Raw genomic sequence first — 20,991 nt, 5'->3', positions numbered from 1 at the left:
TTAAGTAATTAATCGAAATGATGTCATTTCTATAAGGATATATGTGTGGTGAACGATCGTCAGTGCTATTTGGAATTTGACTTTTTCTTGTCTTCGATAGCGGTTCGCTGGGCTCCACATTTTTATAAAAAGCGTAAAGTATCGCCGTCAAATATACATCATCGCGCGTTTAATGGTATATATTATAAGAGATATTATATACGGAGAAAAAGAGAGAGTATGAGAGAGAGAGAGAGAGAGAGAGAGAGAGAGAGAGAAATGGGGTTTATTGATCTTATAAAAAAAAAGAAAATATATCCAGTAGGATAGATTATATAAGACGCGATTAAAGTAAAGAATCACGATCGGAAGAGACTGACGAATACAACGTCGTTCCGTAAAGATAATCACTTTTAATCCAAATCGCTATAAGAAAAACGATGGATCACGTTATTATTATTGCGCGTGAATGTGAGAAGAAAACGTGAAAGAAAAGAAACAAAAAAAAAGAAAGGAAAATTACCAAACTCGTCAATATAACTACGTCCCCTCGTACCCCGTTTTCTCTCGTATCATTAAATTATTCGTTATTGCGTGTCTCTTAGAAAGATGTCTAGCTGAAGACTTAAAGATGGATTATTATTATTATTATTATTATTATTATTATTATTATTATTATTATTATTATTATTATTACTATCGGTGCAAGAGAGAGAGATGAAAGTGTGAAAGAAGGTATCTCTTTAATAGTGACATTTAATAAGTGCTATACTAATTTAGGAGTAACTGACTCGACACAAGTCGAGTAAGAGTAAACGCGATGTGAATGATTGCGCGACTCGTGAAATTCGTTAGGAAATCAAATTCATATTGTTCGTGCCACGATTCTCATCAACTTTGTTTGTACTCTCGCCACTGTGACCTGTAATTCCATCGAGAGGAGTTACATTAATGTGTGAAGAGAGAGAGAGAGAGAGAGAGAGAGAGAGAGAGAGAGAGAGGAAGAAGGGAGAACGAGATGAGGTGAATCAATAGTACCTTGCGTACAGTGCAATTAATACAGATGAAAAAACTATATAATGCTGCCGTATAAAAGTACGCAAATGATCAAATACATATAATACATGGTTAAAGGCACTTAGCATGCGTGTATATCGTTGTATATCTGATGGTGCCATTCGAATGCGGATCGTGGAACGAACACAAGCAGAATATAAATAAAAAACACACACACACACACACACACACACACACACATATATATATATATATATATATATATATATATATATATATATATACACATACACAATTCATTGAATCAATCGCACGGTTTGAATGGTTGCGTGTATTTCAGATGTATATGGGACTATGTGCATGACTGCGTTAAACGTGTTATTAGATTACGAGGAAAATATTTCATTCTCATTCTGTGATGACTGTCTGCTGAATATGAGAGGCGAGAAGAGAACAAGAAATGTTTACATAAAGTCTTAAGGCTAATGGATTAATAAATTGATTTAGCAAATAAAGATTTAATTAACATTCGTTGTACTAACTGCGCAAGAAAAAGAGGAAAGGGAGAAATGAATCTTTATAAACGTAAAGAGACGCGCGTGTCTCTCGTTCGTTACGTGTGTGAAAAAGAGACGGACACGATAAATTCATCGCGCGCAAGATGTAGGACTCTTTAACATGTTAAAAACGAAGAAAAAAAAGAAAACCGAAAACACGCTGTATCCGAGTTGCGGCGAGAAGAGAACAGTATGATTTGTATACTGTATAACTTTAGTCGTTTACCATTGCTTTCGAGAATATATAAGAGTTATGTGTATAAATTATTATGTGTAATTAAACAGAAGTCATTTAGTAAATTCTAAGCGTACGTAATATTATATATATATTATATAAATACCGAAAAGAAAAACGCGTATGCACAAACAATATAAGCACGCATACACACATACAGCAGTTCTTTTCCGCTAGCTTGTCTCCTTTTATTTCCGCGAATTTAGAAGTGCGCGAACACAAGTGAGTGTGCAAAACGTAACATAAAATGTCACGCCCGACTCACTCGCGCTCCGCATACTGTCACTCGCGTTCGCGCACTTCCGAATTCGTCGAAATAAAAGAAGACAAGTCAGCGGAAAAGAACTGCTCTGTGTGTGTGTGTGTGTATATATATATATATATATACATATATATATATATATATATGGGAGAAAAATTACAAGAGTAAAAAGGGAGAGCCATTGTATCATACGTTTGTGTAACTAAAACGATGTGTAAAATGATGATATAATTATTGAGGATATAACGATACAATAAATACTTACCGTATGTCTTGATATGCCGTAAATGGCAGATGCCTCTGTGGCAATTAGCGTTCAGGTGCAATTTTCACAAGGTATATATATTTTTTATCGCATATCATTTTAATGTATCACACACAAGAAAGAAACAGTTATATTTTTTTCTACTACGCTTATATGTTTATTATGCAATATGCCATGATTTGTTACAAATGCAAAAGAAGCTTTAGAAATGTTCATAAATACAGAAAGGAAAAAAAATAATAGCAATGATAGATAAAACAGATTTTTAGATAGATCATATTAAAATATTATAAGATAAATATCATAACATAAATTAATTATAATAACGTTAATTAATTTTCTTTAACATTTATGATTGGAATAGAATTCTATATTACTAGAACTCTGCGAGACTCGATTAGAATTTCAGTTAATATCTTCAATTGAGTATTTCTTTAACGCTCCGCTATGTGCGTCTTTAAAAACGTAATTTGCGCTCGAGATTCCAGCGCGGCTAACTCGGCCACAACAGGAGCCATTTGTTGGACATGATTTTCGTAATTAGAACCTGTAAGATACACAGACATATAACAATTGACAAAAAACATTTTTGTTACTTATTCAAGAAAGAAATAGCGAAGAAAAGCCCTTATTTTTGTTTTATATAATAATTGTTGATTGTAACATAAATGAAAAACAATATTACATACCCATTGCCATTCTTTTTTCGCCATACGTAACTTTTCCATCAAACTCGTTCATTGGCACTTTTATGTCCGGACTGACTTGTTGAATCGTCACATTCAAATGATCTTCAATTTCTGCCAAGTACTGTGAAAACATCAGTTAGTTATAAATACTCATCCATTAATCAAGTTTTATATAAAATTTTCTTGTCTCAAATCAAGAGTAGATTATATTCGAGCCTTACCCGAGGTTCATTGTACCATACGCAACAGCCACCTTGATCAGTCAAGTTGGTATTGTTGCAATTTCTTCCGCGAGAAGGGCACCAGGAGCCGTGATACCACACTTTTTCTGGGACACTACTGACTAAAGAAATAGCCAGACCCATTCTTTCAGCTCTACCAACTCTTCCAATGCGATGCACATAATTGGACTTCTCATCGGGCAAAGTCACATTTATCACTAAAAAAAATAGTGCAAAAATAAGTACCGTGTTGTTGCTTTCGAGTGATTTTGTCCAAATAATTACTCACTAAAAGGCAGACCGGTGATATCCAATCCTCTAGCAGCTACATCGGTGCAGATCAAAAATTTCACCTCTTGACGTTTAAACTTTTCCAAATTAGCCTTACGCTCTGCGGGCTTCCTGTCTCCGTGCAGACATACGCACGAGAACTTCTGTCGATCGGATTTCTGCAGATACCTCTCGAGATTATCGCAATCGAGTTTTGTTCTGCAGAATATCAATGCCCGATCCATGTTATGTTCTTTAATAGCGCGAATGCAGTACTCTCCCTTTAGTATCTTCACAGCCTCTGACAACGAGCCTGTAGGACGAACGTAATTATTAGATCATATCTTGTTATCGCTCTTGTTATTTTTATCGCGTGAGAATGGGATTATTATCTAGCGATTAAGACAATTTGTCTAACAGGCAATATCATTTGTTCTATTCATCTCGTCTCTCTTGTGCACGCCGTCAGTTTCTATGCCGTGCCTCAAGTCACGCCACGATTTGTCCTTCTGCGGGTCTACCATCACCACGATATGATGTACGGTCTCGGGTACTGCATCTTCGCCCTTTAGATCTACCCAAGTTGGGAAATGCATCAAACGTTCCTGCAATAAAAATCAAACGCTCAAACGTCGTACGTACATACGTATATATTCGCTTACTTACTTATATATTACACAATTATAATGAATGATGCGGATACATTTCGTGCCATCAGATACTTACGGCCATCTTTTTAACGTCGAATGAGTGTAATGTCGCCGAGCACACGATCATTTGCAATCTCTTGCCGTCAGATGTAATTTTCGGGATTTGTCTGTGCAGACGATCGATAAGTTCGGTGTAACCTTGGTTTAGTAGACCGTCAGCTTCGTCCAGCACAAAAAACCTTAAAATACATTAATTTATAGTTTATACCGACCTGGTGTTATTTCTTTGCGAGTTAAATCATAAATTACCTGCAATGTGTTAACAACAAATAACCGCCTTGTATGAGATCCTCCAATCGTCCGGGAGTCGCGACTACTATGTCCACGCCAGAATTCAAAGTAGCAATCTGCTCTTTTACGTTTACTCCACCAATAACAAGCAGTTCTCTGATCATCGGATCCTTTAAATGTGTCTTGAACTAAAAAATAATAAGGCCACTTGGTTAATATCATATAAACTACCGTTCAAAAGTTTACAAGACTTTTTAACAACTACCTTTTTAAGAAAACCAACAATGGTGTCAACTTGTAAAGAAAAACGTCATATATGAGAAACTTTACTGCGTATCTTTTAATTATTAAACACAGTATTACACTTGTTTGTAATCATTTTTCGAGGAAAAATTTCATTTAAAGAATTTTATTGGCATCACTGTTGTGTTTATCTTAAGAAGGTATAGTACTTGCAAACTTTTGAACGATAGGGTATAGTTTCGATGGTAAGTTTATTTGACGTCTCACCTTCTGAATTTGATTGTAAGTTTGTTCAGCTAATTCGCGAGAAGGTTCTATGATGATCGCCTGAGGTGCGTTATTTCTCGGTTTATCGCTTTCGTTAGAGCTCTGCGTGCTGTTAACAGGATTGTACTTGACAGATTCTTTTGGAGCCGACGATACAGCTACATAGTCATTTGGGGGTGGATGCTTAAACGCGTGCGCTCCAAAATTGAAGGCCATCTCAGCGTTTTTCAACACGACAGCGGGATAGTAAGTCTGTGATTTTTGCTGTGCATTTAATGTAAATGCGACACCCAAATCTACGCCGTTCTTGGTAAATTTTATTTCGCCCTTCACCAAATCGAGGAAACATCCGATCACGTCATGCATCCCAAAAGCCTCTCCATAGTTATCGAATTGCTTCGCATTCGATTTCTTTCCCGTACCACCAAATCCATAACCGAATTTATCTGTTCCTAAATCTAAAGCAGCCTATTCCAAGAGTAAAAAAAATTCTTAATGAATCTTTCTCAATCAAAAGTAATTTAGAGCAATGATTATCGTATCATTTATGAAAAAATGCTTGCCTGAGACGTAGACCAGCCAACTCGGCATAAACCCTCGTCGGTGACCGTTGCTTCGAAAAAATACTTGCCGCTTCCCGATACCCCTTTATTTGCACGACAACCATGCCATTCTTTTTGTTCTCTACTCTGACATCTTAAACCATCCAGCGTTACTGCCATGGCATGTCCTCTATCAAAGAGACTCAGTCCCCAATGTGTCGCTATAAAAAATAAAATATTTCTACTACTTTTGACAAGTTGACAAGTCGACAAGTTGTAAGATTGCACTTTTGTCAAACGTTAATACATACGTTGTTGAACTACAGCAGTTCCAGCTCCTTTTCCAGACTCCAAATCTTTAAGAGTCTCCCAAACTATTTGCAAAATAGGCAAACAGAAAGCACCAGTTTTTCCACTACCAGTTTCTGCAGCCATGAGTACATCGCCACCACCCAGAATCAATGGGATAGCTTCGGCTTGAACATCTGTCGGTAGTCTGCAATTTATATTATGTTTTTGAGACTAATGATATTATCTTTTCTTCCTCTCTCTTTCTCTGATATATGTCACTTATGTCACTTTTTAATCGTAAAGTTACGTCTTTTGATCCTATCTTTACTTACGTCCAATCCATCTCATCAATAGCTTTTGCTATTTCTGGCAAAACACCCATTTCTAAAACGTAAAAAAGATTAATATATAATTGTGATATGTGTGTAGAAAATGATACAAGAATATAACAATTATTGCGCAAATTGACACAAGTAAACTGACATTTTGCACAAGCTAAATTATAACACAAGTAATTTGCTGAAAGCGTCATACGTCATACCTTCGAAAGCAGTCATTCTTTATCAATTGTGTTTATCTCGATACGTATAAAAATGCGAAAAACGTGCTATGCTAAATTAGAATATATGCCAGCCGGCGGTCCTCGTCCGCATGTATCTTGAATCTTGATGTATCTCATCAAATCTCAACAGCTCGAGTTCTCGACTTCTCGAGCAGGTTAGATTGGACAATTAAACGGTATTCGTGTTTACCGCCAGATGGCTTTGCACTCTTCGGTGAAAGATCCCTCTGCCCTGCCGACTGGATTGAACAGTGCCCAATCAGTGCCCTTTTCGAACACCGGGGAACACGTGATCACTGGCCAATCAAAGAAGAAGAAGAAGAAGAAGGGGAACACGTGTCACACGTGAGGTGAGGAACCTACTGAGGGTCGAGGGATCATATCAGATCGTATTTACTAAAGCAGAAGAAGAGGAAAATCAGTTTCACAGGTATTTATTTTCTATAAACCAGACCTATTTCTAATAGGACATCGACTGTGGCTGCGGCATCCACTTGACGCCTTGACACTACAAATGCTTCGAAGCATTCCTCTTCTCCTTCTTTCTGAAGAAAAAAGAGAAGAACGCTTCAAAGCATTTGTAGCTTGTAGCGTCAAATACTCAAGTGGACCGGACCGCAGTCTGTATTGTAAACTTATTATATTACATCGTATTCAATTGTTACTTGGCCGGTTAGTGAGCACAAGTAAGCACAGAATCGGTATATATTACACGTGACGTACGTTACATTCGACAGCGTGACTTTCAACAGCGATTGCGACTGATTCAAATTGCTTCTATTACGTATTAGCTAGCTGTATTGAAAATACCAGTAATATAAGAAGAAGAAGAAGAAGTAGTAGTAGTAGTAGTAGTAGTAACTAGGTAGTAAGTAGGATCTTATCAAATATAGAATTTAGTGGGCCTCAGTCAGACAATTGTTGCCTGTTCTTTTCAGCTCAACTTCTTGCATGGTTCATCTTTTTTTTCTTTTTCTCTCCAACATGAAAAGAAAAAGAGGAAAGATTACGCATAAGTTAGTATGCGATGTTTTGCGAGAATAAGGTTTCAAGTTTCAACTGAAAAGAACAGGCCTTGTAATTCACTTTTCGTGTGCGTACGTTTTTTCAGTAACATTCCCTATTTTTAAGCATTTTTAAAAATCTGAAAAAATTTACAAAAACATCTGTCTACATTGTAGTGTAGTTGACAATTTTCTAGTCATTTCGATAACATCATTTATTTGATATTTTCTGGCTGGTTTGCAAGTTTCAAGTTTTGTGGTTACGAATAGATATTTTATTTTGGCTCGGATGCCGTAGACCCACGTATGCACACGGAGGTTAAAATTATCGAGACTCAACGAGTCCATTATTTGCATATCGAAACAAGACCACGAACTCAATTTAATATATTTTTGAACGATATTGTTTTAATTTTGCACAAGTAATTTATTACATATATTTACAATTATTTAATTTAATATTATTGTAAAATTTTTTATGCAACTTGCAGATCACGAAAGATTGTGTGAAAAAGATTTTTAACCATGGATTCTTCAAGTTGGAGAGATGTTACATCTACACAGTCTGTTTGTGAAGAAACTTTTGTCAAGGATTACACAGAAGCAGAAGCTGAGGAATATTTAAAGGTACAAGCATTATCATTTAATCATACAAAGTTTTTTGCACATTTGAAAGATAGATACTTATTCTGCAAAGACATATAAGACGTGTCATCTATTATGTTTCTACATTTCTTTTAGTTTATGAATAATAGAGAAAGGGTTGAGAATAGAAAGGAGTCTTGCAAGTTAGATATGACGTTCCAAGAATTAGAAGACAATATGCAAAAACTCTATAGGGACGATCTGGCTAAAGTCTATCGAGAGTGCAGTTTTACTTACAGTCCACAATCTAATAATGATCTATCTGTTCTGGCCATGAAGGATAAAATACTACCGATAATCGAGACAAATTCTGTAGTCGTCATTCGAGGACCAACTGGCTGTGGAAAAACCACTCAGATTCCACAATTTATTCTCGATGCTAATATCAAAAAGAGACTTAACTGCAATATTATAGGTATTTTTTAAATCAGTTTTACTATTACACGTAACGTAATACAAATTATACAAAACGTACAATATTGATATAGTTACGCAACCAAGACGAATCGCCGCGATAAGCATTGCCAAAAGAGTGTGTCATGAAGGAGGTTGGCGTCTTGGTACCCTCGTGGGCTACAAAGTGGGTATGCAACAGGAAGTCTCACCTGAAACCCGTTTAACTTATTGCACCACCGAAATTCTCCTGCAACATTTGATTCACCAAAAGCATTTGTTGGACTATACGCACATTATATTGGACGAAATTCACGAACGCGATCAAAATTTGGATTTTCTTTTACTTGTGGTTAAAAGATTATTACAAACAAATTCCAGACAAGTTAAAGTTATTCTCATGTCGGCAACAATCGACGTAACGAAATTCGCGAGGTACTTTTCTACAAAAGTAGAAAATAATTTAATTCCAGCGCCAGTTATCAAGATACCCGAGAAAAGAAATTTTCAGATTCGTACGTATTATTTGGACGAGATAAACGATATAGGAAATGTGAGTAAAGATTATGTGAAGAATATTTAGAGAGTACGTACTTATAATTTTATGATTTTGTATACGTGTGTCGATTTTATAGATACCAGAAGTATCTGTCATGGAACCGAAAGTCACTCAAAGCATGATGAAGTTTTGCTCGCTTATTATCAATGCTCTAGATGAAATTGATATGAATGATAACGAAGAAGACTCAACGCCGCCTCAGAGACATGCCGTTCTCGTATTTTTGCCAGGAATTTATGAAATTGAGGAATTATATGATTACTTGTCGGTTTTCCATGAAAAATTATGGGACCTAACAATTTTGCATTCATTGATTTCTGATGATAATGAACAGCATCGCGTTTTCCAAAAACCACCGCAAGGTTACAGACGCATTATACTCTCTACAAATATTGCTGAAAGCAGTATTACGGTGCCAGATGTAAAATATGGTAAATATAAAATTTTTATGAATTATATATCATCATAATTCTTGAGAAAAGAAAACGACAGTTTAATTACAAAGAAATATTTCAAATATTTTAAAAAATTTTAAATAAATATTATTTTATAATAATAATTAATGATAAGTGAAAAGACAGTGGTTAATTAAATACGTATAATTTATAGTGATAGACTTTTGTCTCGTAAAACTGCTGACATTTAATCCTGCAACTTATTATCAAAGTTTGCAACTTTGTTGGGCGAGTAAAACAAATTGTACTCAACGAGCTGGTCGCACGGGTCGTGTAATGGATGGCAGAGTGTACAGATTAGTACCAAAAGCATTTTATGATGTAAGTAGTTTATATAAGAATTATATTATGCTAATATTGTGATATATGAAACAAAATTTTTATTTGGAATTTAAAACTACGTTTAACAGCATCTAATATTTAATAAGTAATATAAATTTAATGGATTATTATTATTTTATATTCTTGTAATTATATAATACTTTTTTTAAAGATCTACAAGTGATATTCGCGTGTTATAGTCCATAATATATAGTCCGTATATATTGTTACACGCGCATATATATATAAATATCACTTGTAAATCTTTAAAAAAAACTATCATACAGTTACAAGAATATAAAATTATAATAATCCATTAAGTTTATATTATTAATTATTTATTATATTTTTTCATGTAATATTTATTAATTTTATTTTCCCATAAAATTTACAGAATATTTTAGAAGACCACAGTATGCCAGAAATGCTCCGTGCCCCACTCGCCAATGTCGTTCTCCGCGCCAAAATTCTTGACCTCGACGAGCCACGTATCCTTCTTTCACATTCCCTTGATCCACCTACTCTCTCTAATTTGGCAAATACCATCTTAAGCTTAAAAGAGGTCGGAGCTTTGGTAGACGATGATTCTTATCAACTGTTTGACGGAAAGTTAACCGATCTCGGCAAGATAATGGCACATCTTCCGTTCGACATTCGAATTTCGAAATTAATCATGTTGGGCCATGTTTTTGGGGTTTTACGAGACGCTATTATTCTGGGGGCCAGCATGGCTGTTAAAGATGTTTTTTCTATGGAGCAATGCCATCCTACCGTTTCCTCTTATACGATTCGAAAAAAATGGGCTCACAATTCTGATAGCGACTGCATTGCCACCTTAAATGTTTATAAGACGTGGCAAAATGAAAAAGCTAACCGTCGATTAAACACTCATCAAGCCGAGAGACAATGGGGCCAGAGAAATGGACTTCAGATAAAAGCCTTGCGTGAATTAGATGCTCTGGTGAACGAGATCACCATTAGGTTGCTGAGATTGGGAATTAAAGAAAGTATAGGAGTTAATAAAGTCATTTGGCAAGGTATATTTAATTATTTAACGTTCAAGTTTTTTTGAATTATTCATTAAAATATTAAATTATTTGATTATTATTTTTCTTATTTTCTAATTATTTTTAATTATTTTCCTCATTTACTTCTAGGTGTAGATCGCGATTTTGTTCTTAAACTCGTACTTGCTGGAGCTTTCTATCCCAATTATTTTGTCAAACGTTTGCAAAATCAAGAAACTTATGAAGAAAATATTTCAATGACTCTCGGCAGTTTAGATCCTATGAAGACAGTTTATTTAAGAGGTTGGCCAATGAAACAACCTGGATATTTATATGCTAAGAAATTTCAAGAGATTTTTTCCAAACATCTAAGAATTCCAGAAAAACAAATAGTAATATCTTTTAATGCATCGCGTGTTTACGTGCAATTTCGCGAGAAAGAAACGGACATTGACGACAGTCTTCAAAATATATCGGAGTCTGTTTATCAGGTGATTATATTAATATATTTGCTTCATATAAATAACATGAATGAGAGTAAAATATTATATATACACGCACACATATGTATATAATTAAGCTATGATATTATATAAATTTATTACTTAATGTGTATGTGTAAACACAAATGAATATAATTATAAAGAAATATGTATAATATAGATATTCGGATTATGTAAAACAAAAATAGTTTAGTATTATTCTAATATAATAACGTTTATTTATCAGGCCGTCATGATGAAACAATGCAATATCCCGATTGAAATAAAGTTGTTGAATGTAGAAGAAGCAAATGAGAGGGCGAGACATTATGATGTCCATAAATTCGAAAGGAATTTTTTCTTTCGTAGAAATGTTAGGATGATAGAGACCAACGTTTCTAAAATCAGACCAACATTGCCAGGACTTGATGTAACTTTTATACCTTTATTTATACAAACTGTAAGTTTTCTTTTATTTTATTGGTTAGTAAAGAATAATTTTTATATAAAATTAAAAGAAATTTTTTATATAGGTGTCTTTCATTTTTGTCATTAAAAAATATTTATAATAATTAAAATAAATTGAATTATTGTATGCATTGTATCTTACTGTCTGCTACAATAATTAATAGATGCATGGCTATCTAATTACTAGCATAATAAAACTTTTATTTACTCTCTATTAATTAAATGTTTATTTTTTTGTAATTTTATATAGATATATATATATATATATATATATATATATATATATATACCTACACGTAATATTTTTAGATTATTAGCCCTGGATATTTCTGGGCAACTCTTGACGACGATACCACTCGTTATGAAATGCGAGTTATAGAAAAGAGTCTCAACAAACATCCTTTGAAAAAATTTCTCTCTATCCCAAAAACCTTCACCATAATCGCTGCCCCTATGGAAAAGAATAACTTTTCGACTTTTCATCGTGCCATAATTAAAGAATTCATCTCAGAAGTTGGAGAATTGGTCGACATTTTCTTTATTGATCACGGTCGTTTTTCCAGAGTACGATTAAGTGATCTAAGAGAAATTAATAATTCTACAATCTTAAATATTCCTCCCTTAGCATTTTCTTGCAATTTAGCTTTTTTGCGACCTTCAAATCAAAGTAATGTTCACCAATGGTCGGAAAGATCGAGAAATTATTTTGTGGCACAAATCAAGGAAAACGAAAAGATATTTGGAAAAATTTACTCGGTTGTTGATAGCGTTATTAACTTAGAGTTGATTGTGGTTAATAAGAAAGGAGAGAGATTTAATGTTAATGAGGGTTTGATTGAAAAAGGATATGCTGTAAAAAGGGAAGAAACCTATTTATCGAAGCATAATCATGAATTAAGGACAGATATAGATACGGTTAACGCAATGTCGATAGAGGAGAAAAAGTTTTATGAAGAGGAACAATATGACAAACATTGTTTGTTAGAAGTACGTAGAGTAGTTGAACTTTGTATGAAGATTTATGGTAGCTATTTGTTGAAAAATCAATTAATTTTATACTTTTATAGTATCCTAATCCACCTAGAGAAGAGGATTGCAATTTTAGCGTAAAACTCCAAGGTCCAGATTCTCCCTTAGAAATGGAGTTGATCCAGTTGACGTTGGGTGAAAAATTAAGGAAGATAAGTGTAGAAATGAATTCCGTCAATTCTGTCCTTTTAGATAACGATCTCAATCAATCGAGACGTCTTTTGGTCGCTCAGAGCATCACTCAATCCGTAAAAAATGTTCTAACGTTAAGAAATACCACTTTTCTGCCAAATATTCCTGGACTTGCGGCATTGCTCGCGCTAATTTTTGCACCGCGTATGGAATTAAGATGCAATTCTCGCAAAACTTATTATACGGGAGCTTTATGCGGTTTGGGCCCGATAGATAATTGCATTAACCGGGCTATGTTTCCCGATCACGATATGGAAATTCCATTTGACGTAGATATCACGATGGATGATGTGAAAGAGGTATATCATCTTCATAAATAATAAACTGATAATTTCGCAATACTTATCGTGAAATTTACATAAGATATTACATAAGATTGCTCATTTTCTGCTTCCTATCAATCTCCATTAATTTTATAGATAGATTATATAATTATAATGTTTTTCTATTATTATTACTTCATTTTTTACTCCTCTCAGCTTTATAAATAATAACATTGATCATCAATTTTTCTAGATAAATAAACTGCGTCACTGGATGAATACCGGGATGCGTTTAGATAACTCCAGTGACGAGGATATTATAATGTGTCAAAATAAAATCAAACACATTTTACTGAACGTGAGAGACAAACAAAGACAATTACGAAATCCAAAAGACGACGAAATCGATCGTCACAGCAATAAGTGGAATCGCTATAACAGACCACATATTTTGCCGTCCGTTCAAAAATCTGTGATAAAATACGACGTATATCCGTTGCATAACGCGTTAGAACTACGCGAAACAAATGAACAGATGGAGGAGATGCTTCAGCATCTCTCACAATTACAGGATCTTGCCTACGAGTATGTAGATATTATATTTTTTTTTGTATATTCTTAGATTTATATTTTATATATTTTTTGTTTTTTTTTTTTTTTTTTGTTCCAGGGATGCACGCAAAATGGCAAACGTGGCTGCTTTTTGTAAATTATGTGGAAAGGAAACGTTTGGCCTATTGGAGCTACGTTGTCATCTTCAATCGGAGCAACATGTAGAGAAAGAGAAACTTTTGCAGCATCAACTACATTAAGAGATTAAAAATAATCCCGAACCAACTTGCAGATTTTATTGTAATTCTGCAAGTTGGTTCTGGATTTTTTTAAATCTCCGATCCTCTATTTCAATGGTATAAACATGAGAAAGCATTTTTATGCATCATTTTTTTGTTCACCTTATGTATTACGTAATTATATAGCGAACGTATAGTGAGAACAGAATTCTCTGACTTATTATTAGAGAGAAATGCAGTTCTAGAATAAAAGAAGATAAAATAGAGACATTCTATTGATTCATGTAACAATAGGAGCAATTTACTTAAGTTTATGTGATAGTGTGGATATACAAAAAAGTTATTTTTTACGTATATTTAATTATATGTTATCTCTACAATAGATAACATATAATTTTATTATTTCTTATGTTAATTAAAATAATACGTCATTCTCTTAAGAAGGAGTTTGCTAAAAAAAGAGAATTTTTGTTGTCATCCATTATTTACATTGCCTATACGTGATCTCCATATTTCAATTTCTTTGACCAATTAATTACTTTTACAATTAATTAATTTAATTATAATATTACTTAATTTTGTTCCTTTTTATTTTTATTTTTCGAAGATTTTACACAACTATATTGTTGACAGGCAAAAGCCACATATGTACGAGTATGTATCACTATAAATAATGTGCATTTTGTAATTTTTTAAGAATATAATGGGAAAAAAAACGCATTAATGCTGCGAAATATTTGTTTTATAAACACATCTTCCCTGTAAATCACATTTTTCCACACATCTCTGTTCCTATATACTACTAAATTAATAAAAATTTCAAGAATCGTAATCCTCAGAATTTGAGTTTCGAAATTTCAATGCGAAAATCAACAAAATATGAAGAAGCGATATAAATCGAAACTTCAAATGGCGAAAATCAGAAGTCTCAAAAGTTGACAAAGTATCAAAAGAACATAATCGATAAAGAGGTTGCGCTATTTAGAATTTTAAAAATTTTCCCAAGTTCTAAGAATTGTGATCTTGAGAATTCATAAATATTTCTTGATACATCAATAAGATGGATTAATGATTACCAACAGTCGATAAAGTTCCAAACGTTAATCATACCGATTGTAAATATTCTGCAGCTGACATAAGTTTAAAAACACTTAAAAATTAACAATGATTAGAAGAATGAAATCAAAAAGAAACAGAAACAAATAAGAAGATAAAAAATATGTGATTTTAAGAATTTTTGTTTTTTATCAATTATAATAGGTATAAGGTTTGGAGTTAGGTTAGGTTATGGTTATACCTCATAACCTCATGCATTCGCATGATTGAAAATTTTGTGAAGAAGTGTGTATTATGCTGAAAGCGAAAACTATATACATATGGCTAGTTGATTAATAAATTTATTAAAAACACAAGTTTTCGTTTGTTACTTGTAAATTTCATTATAATTCTCACAAGAACCAAGTAATAAAAATGAAACATACATTGTTTGATCGCCTTTTTCTACATGCGAGTTTTTGCTGTCGGAGATTACGTTATTGTACTTCTCCTGCAAATGCAACAGAATCATGGAACAATAAAAGACTAACAGGTATTTTTTCTATTATCTTACTTTTTTTTACACCCAGCTTGCATACACTAAAGCTTGCAAGTATAAGTGAATCAACTGAAAATTATCAATTAAAAATTAATAAGGATTAACTGGAAGGTAATATCTTGTTGTATTAATCTAAAATTTATATTAAAATACAGATTTTCCTGCAACTTTCAAGCCAAAGGATGTAGAAAAAGGCTGGTATGACATTTGGCAATGTAATAAATACTTTGCATCATCCAGGATAACAAAGAGAACAAACAATAATGCGCAAGAGGAAAAGGAAGCCAAAGAATCCTTTAGTATGGTTTTACCACCACCTAATATTACGGGAATATTACATCTGGGCCATGCACTTACTGTTACAATCCAAGATGTTCTGGCGAGATGGTTAGCAAAAGTATATAGTAAAATAATGATATAATATAATAATAAAATAACACATGTACATAAATAATAATATATGTGTAACATAATACATAATGCATGATATTACAATATGATAGTTTGGAATATTGTGTAATAACGTAATATATGTTTATTACGTTATTACACATTACATATTATAGAATTTTTATCGCGCTACATTTATCTATTATAGGTAAATTTACCGTTATTATAGATTTTTCTCTACTACTCACGCACATACACACAGGCACAGAATGAAGGGTCATCCAGTATTGTGGATACCGGGTCTGGACCATGCAGGAATTGCGACACAGGCGGTAGTGGAACGTACGTTGCGGCATACACGCAACATTACACGACACGATGTGGGCCGTGCCGAGTTCACGCGACTGATCTGGCAGTGGAAGACGGAAAAAGCCGCGATTATCAAGGAGCAGTTGAAAGCCCTCGGCGCTACGCTCGATTGGGACAGAGAATACTTTACCATCGATGAAGTAATATATTTTTCTGTTGTGCTATACTAAAATTTATTGTTACAATTACATTTGTCGCTTTATTTATTTGTTGTATTTGTAATATTATTGAATTTTTATTTATCTCAGAATCATAGCGCGGCAGTGACAGAAACGTTCGTACGATTAAACGAGAGAAATCTGTTGTACAGAGCCAGAGATCTTGTTAATTGGTCGCCAGCTCTGCGCAGCACTATCTCAGAGATCGAAGTCGAAGACTTTGTGGTGAACGGCAAGACACGACTCCAATTACCTGGCTATGATACCAAGATCACCGTCGGCCAACTAATCAAACTGGCCTACCCAATCAGAGACTCGAGTAATTTAAATAAGCTCAAATAAGAAATTATATGAATTATATATATATTATGCGTATAAAGAGATAAAAATAATCAAATGTTTTCTAAAAGCCTGTTTTTTTAATTTTAATTTTAATTTTAATTTCAACTTTCTAACAGATTTGTAAATTTCTTTGGTTTCACAGCGGAAGAACTGATAATTGCAACAACTAGGCCCGAGACAGTTTTTGGAGATGTAGCGATTGCTGTGCATCCAAACGACGATAGGTATTCGAGATATATTGGTCGGCACGTTTTACATCCCATAAGAGAGACTTTTATACCCATCATAGCCGACTCTTCGGTCAAGAGAGAATTTGGCACTGGTAAAAATTTATATAGAATAAATTGATAAATTAGAATAAATTTATGTAGGATATTTAATACAGAAACAAAAAAATTATACAAGAAAGCAAATTTCTAGTAATTATTCTGGATTAAAAATTTTATTTATATTATAACTAATTTATATGTAATATATATAACTAGTTTACATATTTATTTTTTACTTAATTATTGATTTGTTAATTATTTATTTTATTTGATTATTGGTGAGTATTTGTTTTACAGGTGCAATAAAAGTTACACCGGCACACGATCGCTTAGATTACAACATCGCCAAAAGACATGGCTTGCCAGTTATCAGAGTTATTGATGAAGATGGCAACATGACGGATGCATGCAAGGAATTCAAGGTGTGTGATCCCGTCTAAGAATTATTCATTTCTTATTATTAATTGTCTTATTATTAATAATAAATTGTCTCAGGGAGTTCCGAGATTCATCGCACGGAGGAGACTAATGAATCAATTATCGACACGAGGCATGGTGAGAGGTGTGGAAGATAATCATCGGATGATACTGCCACTATGTTCGCGTACACATGATGTGGTTGAGTATTTGCCAAAGGAACAGTGGTTCTTGCGCTGTGCGACAATGGCTAAGCGGGCATGCGAAGCCGTGGCGAATGGTGAACTAAAAATCGATCCGAACGATGACGGCATTCACGAACAAATATGGTATAACTGGCTCGAAAACCCCAGGTAAAATTATCATTTAATTATTAAATAAATAAGCAAACTTGTTTGCACAAGAATAAAAAGTTTATTTTTTCTTTAGGGACTGGTGCGTGTCGAGACAGTTGTGGTGGGGTCATCGAATTCCGGCGTATTCCATAATTCATGGTGATCGTAAAGACGATGATAGTGATAGTGATATTTTCTCCACCAGTAGCAATAGCACCACTTCGTGGATAGTCGCACGATCCGAAGAAGAAGCGCGTTCTCGCGTACGAGAGAAATACGGAGACACAGTGAGCCTGCGTCAAGATCCAGATGTCCTGGACACGTGGTTTTCCTCGACAATTGTGCCATTTGCTACGCTTGGCTGGCCGAAAATTGTTAGTCTCTTTATTATTCTTCTTTGGTATATATATATATGTATGTATGTATATTTTATTAGATATAACTTTGTATATATTTTCTTACATATCACAAAAATTTATAGACGGAGGATATGGCAAGACACTATCCCCTAACACTGATGGAAACGGGCCATGATATCCTCGTGTTCTGGGTGGCGAGGATGGTGATGCTAAGTCTGGAACTGACACAGCGTTTGCCATTTAAAGTATAATTATACAACAGATATAAATTATTTATATCTGTTTTTATCAGTATTTTATGAGAATCTTAATTAACTTTTGTATATTGTATTAACAATAAGTAGTCCGATCTATTCATCATTGAGGCATACTACTATAAAATTTAATATTGTAAAGGACGATATCATTAGTGTGCTTAAATTGATAATACAATTGATAATTATAAATTATGTATGTGTGCAGGAAGTTCTACTTCATGGCGTTTTATGTGACGGCAACGGCAAGAAAATGTCTAAGAGCTCTGGCAATGTTATCTCACCAGAAAACATTATCAATGGTTGTACCTTTGAGGTGAATATTTTTCGAAATTATAGCAATAATTATATTATTTGGCTTTATTCACTTATAAAATATAAAAATTCTTAGAATCTCTCTGTAAATAAAAATTGATTAAGTACCAACAAACTGGAATTATTTAAAAAGAAATATAGTGTGTTGTAGTTTTATTATTTTAAAATTGATTAGAATATGCACGTATAATGCAGGAATTGAACGAACAAGCAAGACACAGTCACGCGGCTGGTATTCTGAGCGCCGAAGAATTGCAGCGAACGTTGCGTGTTAATACAAAATCGTATTCCACGGGAATACCAGATTGCGGTGCCGATGCTTTGAGACTATCATTATGTGCGCGTAATATTAAGAGTAAGCAAATTAAGAATCTTAAGAAAGAGAAAGTGAGAAATTTGTAAGAGAATTTTAAAATCTTGTTAAAAAATTTTTTTTTATTTCAAGAATCGAAAAAGTAATTTAAATAATTTATAACGAGATAAATATTTTATTATTATACTATATATCTTGTCTCTTTTCCTATAGATCACACCATCAGTTTCGATGTGGATGATTGTCGGACAAGCAAATATTTCTGTAACAAGATCTGGCAGGCAAGCAAATACGCGTTACTGATGATAAAGGAAGATCAACTTGAAAATGAAGGAAAGGAAAATCTGAACGATCTTGATCAATGGATTCTGAGTCGATTATCGTGGATGATAGGAATAGTGAACGATGCGTTTGCCCAGCGAAATTTCCATAAAGCAATCGCTGCGATTCGCCAATTTCTGCACTATGAATTCTGCGATTTCTATGTGGTATGATATAAATGCGCAATGTTATTTAATATAATGTAATAATAATATTTATAGGGTTTTTATAAATTTGTAAATTCTGTAAAAATATTAAGAATTTCAAGATTTTGATCACTATAACAATAATTTGGTTTATATAATTAATTTTAAGTAGTTTAAATTACTTAAAGTAATTCTTAGTTAAAACATTTTTTTTTTATATTTTTAAACATAGGAGGGTACAAAATTTGGATTCAAAAGCGGCAATTCCGCTGGACATTCCAACACTCTTGCGAAATGCCTGGAAGTGTCATTACGCATCCTCGCACCTGTTACACCCTATCTGTCGGACGATTTATATCTGAGACTTGCCAAAAAGGGACTTCCAGGATTTCAGTCAGTTGCCTCGTTGCTTGAGACTTCCTATCCCATGCCATGCGAAGTATGTGAACTAAATACTCATATTATCACTCTTTCTTATATAACTTTCTCTTACTGTTTTTATCCTAAATGCTACTATATACATGTTAAATAATTTATTTTTATTTATTTTCTATTCTCATTTCTTCTTCTAATATCCTTCTAATAGTTTGAACATCTGAGAGACATCACGTTGGAGGAAAGAATGCGTGATCTCGTGGATGTGATAAATGCGATCAGAAGCTGCATGGCGAACGTGAGCAAAAAGTCGAATCCAGAAGGTAAGTATTAATAATTGGCGAAGTAGATATGCTAATTAAATAATTTAAATATATAAGGTAAATTTTAATAAATGTGCTTCTATTTGCATAGTTAATATTCTGGTTGGCAATGTGCACGATTATGATTTTTATCAGAAAAATGTGAACCTGATTAAAGGAGTGAGCAGAATCTGGAACGTGTCTATTTATTTAACAGAATCAGCAAATAATGGCAATTTTAATAGGATGACAACGGCACAAAACAATAATTCCAATGATGGCAGTATTTATACCATCCAATATATGCATACAAACGATTGCTCATTACTCATTACAGCTATAGTAAGTGAAAAAAAAACATGGTGCTCGATTATACTTTAATATAAATTAAATGTTATACATTTATATCATAATTATAATTATTTTTTGCATATAAAGGATTTATCATATGTGTTATTTTTCAGGATACTTCGATATTGGAACAAGTTAAGAAGAATATTGCGAAGAGGAATAAATTGGAAGGAGTGTACTAATTATAAGAAGAAGAAAATAAAATAGTACGCGTACAACGTTATAGCTTCCATTCGCTTACGTCCCTCACCTGTGAATAATGTAATTAATATATAAATAAAAAAACTATTCATATATTTGGTTGTGGTCCTGCTAAACGCAAAAAATTACACAAAATTACTGCGAGAAATAATGTGTATGGACACATTTAATCCAACTGAAACCATGTAGTTCAGTTTAATTAAATTCAGTTTCTTCGCTTTCTCAAATTG

At 33.5% G+C, this 20,991-nt stretch overlaps 3 protein-coding genes across 4 annotated transcripts; 2 read left to right on the top strand and 1 right to left on the bottom strand.

The window, feature by feature from the left end:
- Nucleotides 1-1,694: 1,694 nt before the first annotated feature.
- Nucleotides 1,695-6,336, bottom strand: LOC112467464 (ATP-dependent RNA helicase Ddx1). The gene is made up of 12 exons (XM_025036101.1): nt 6,321-6,336; nt 6,112-6,163; nt 5,800-5,984; nt 5,510-5,709; nt 4,947-5,414; nt 4,455-4,624; nt 4,222-4,384; nt 3,914-4,100; nt 3,515-3,808; nt 3,226-3,443; nt 3,005-3,125; nt 1,695-2,862 (listed from the first exon to the last, which is right to left on the bottom strand). Exons 1-12 carry the CDS (start codon nt 6,334-6,336, stop codon nt 2,750-2,752), a joined length of 2,187 nt encoding a protein of 728 aa, XP_024891869.1. The 3' UTR covers nt 1,695-2,749.
- A 1-nt stretch (nt 6,337) lies between these two features.
- On the top strand, nt 6,338-14,654 carry LOC112467456 (probable ATP-dependent RNA helicase spindle-E). Its single transcript, XM_025036093.1, has 13 exons — nt 6,338-6,771; nt 7,837-7,972; nt 8,087-8,405; nt 8,479-8,936; nt 9,019-9,373; nt 9,552-9,718; nt 10,113-10,755; nt 10,876-11,216; nt 11,455-11,667; nt 11,985-12,662; nt 12,743-13,195; nt 13,413-13,744; nt 13,830-14,654. Exons 2-13 carry the CDS (start codon nt 7,871-7,873, stop codon nt 13,969-13,971), a joined length of 4,203 nt encoding a protein of 1,400 aa, XP_024891861.1. The 5' UTR covers nt 6,338-6,771; nt 7,837-7,870; the 3' UTR covers nt 13,972-14,654.
- Nucleotides 14,655-15,213: 559 nt separating this feature from the next.
- Nucleotides 15,214-20,778, top strand: LOC112467477 (valine--tRNA ligase, mitochondrial-like). Of its 2 annotated transcripts, XM_025036118.1 has the most exons (16): nt 15,214-15,538; nt 15,700-15,931; nt 16,197-16,443; nt 16,552-16,780; nt 16,946-17,125; nt 17,370-17,494; nt 17,568-17,842; nt 17,919-18,198; nt 18,306-18,428; nt 18,646-18,753; nt 18,948-19,107; nt 19,279-19,553; nt 19,765-19,971; nt 20,119-20,230; nt 20,322-20,551; nt 20,674-20,778. In XM_025036118.1, exons 1-16 carry the CDS (start codon nt 15,421-15,423, stop codon nt 20,740-20,742), a joined length of 2,970 nt encoding a protein of 989 aa, XP_024891886.1. In that variant the 5' UTR covers nt 15,214-15,420; the 3' UTR covers nt 20,743-20,778. The 2 variants fall into 2 exon arrangements, with proteins under 2 accessions (XP_024891886.1, XP_024891893.1); XM_025036125.1 differs by lacking the exon at nt 15,214-15,538 and having other exon boundaries at nt 15,840-15,931; nt 16,164-16,443.
- The last annotated feature ends 213 nt before the right edge of the window (nt 20,779-20,991 follow it).

This window comes from Temnothorax curvispinosus, unplaced genomic scaffold, assembly GCF_003070985.1.
Source record: "Temnothorax curvispinosus isolate PA1 unplaced genomic scaffold, ASM307098v1 QBEX01001658.1, whole genome shotgun sequence".
NCBI lineage: Eukaryota > Metazoa > Arthropoda > Insecta > Hymenoptera > Formicidae > Temnothorax > Temnothorax curvispinosus.
Note: the sequence above shows the minus strand (reverse complement) of the source record. Positions and strands in the feature narration are given on the sequence as shown.

Excerpts from the sequence above, each read along its gene's own strand:
- LOC112467464 (XM_025036101.1), bottom strand. Across the intron at positions 5,985-6,111 it reads ATTGATGAGATGGATTGGAC|ACTACCGACAGATGTTCAAG; the intron begins GTAAGTAAAGAT and ends TATAAATTGCAG. Across the intron at positions 2,863-3,004 it reads CGAAAAAAGAATGGCAATGG|GTTCTAATTACGAAAATCAT; the intron begins GTATGTAATATT and ends TGTATCTTACAG.
- LOC112467456 (XM_025036093.1), top strand. The coding sequence starts at position 7,871 with ATGGATTCTTCAAGTTGGAGAGATGTTACATCTACACAGTCTGTTTGT. Across the intron at positions 8,937-9,018 it reads AGATAAACGATATAGGAAAT|ATACCAGAAGTATCTGTCAT; the intron begins GTGAGTAAAGAT and ends TCGATTTTATAG. Across the intron at positions 9,374-9,551 it reads GGTGCCAGATGTAAAATATG|TGATAGACTTTTGTCTCGTA; the intron begins GTAAATATAAAA and ends TATAATTTATAG.
- LOC112467477 (XM_025036118.1), top strand. The coding sequence starts at position 15,421 with ATGAAACATACATTGTTTGATCGCCTTTTTCTACATGCGAGTTTTTGC. Across the intron at positions 17,126-17,369 it reads CAAGAGAGAATTTGGCACTG|GTGCAATAAAAGTTACACCG; the intron begins GTAAAAATTTAT and ends TTTGTTTTACAG. Across the intron at positions 20,231-20,321 it reads CAAAAAGTCGAATCCAGAAG|TTAATATTCTGGTTGGCAAT; the intron begins GTAAGTATTAAT and ends CTATTTGCATAG.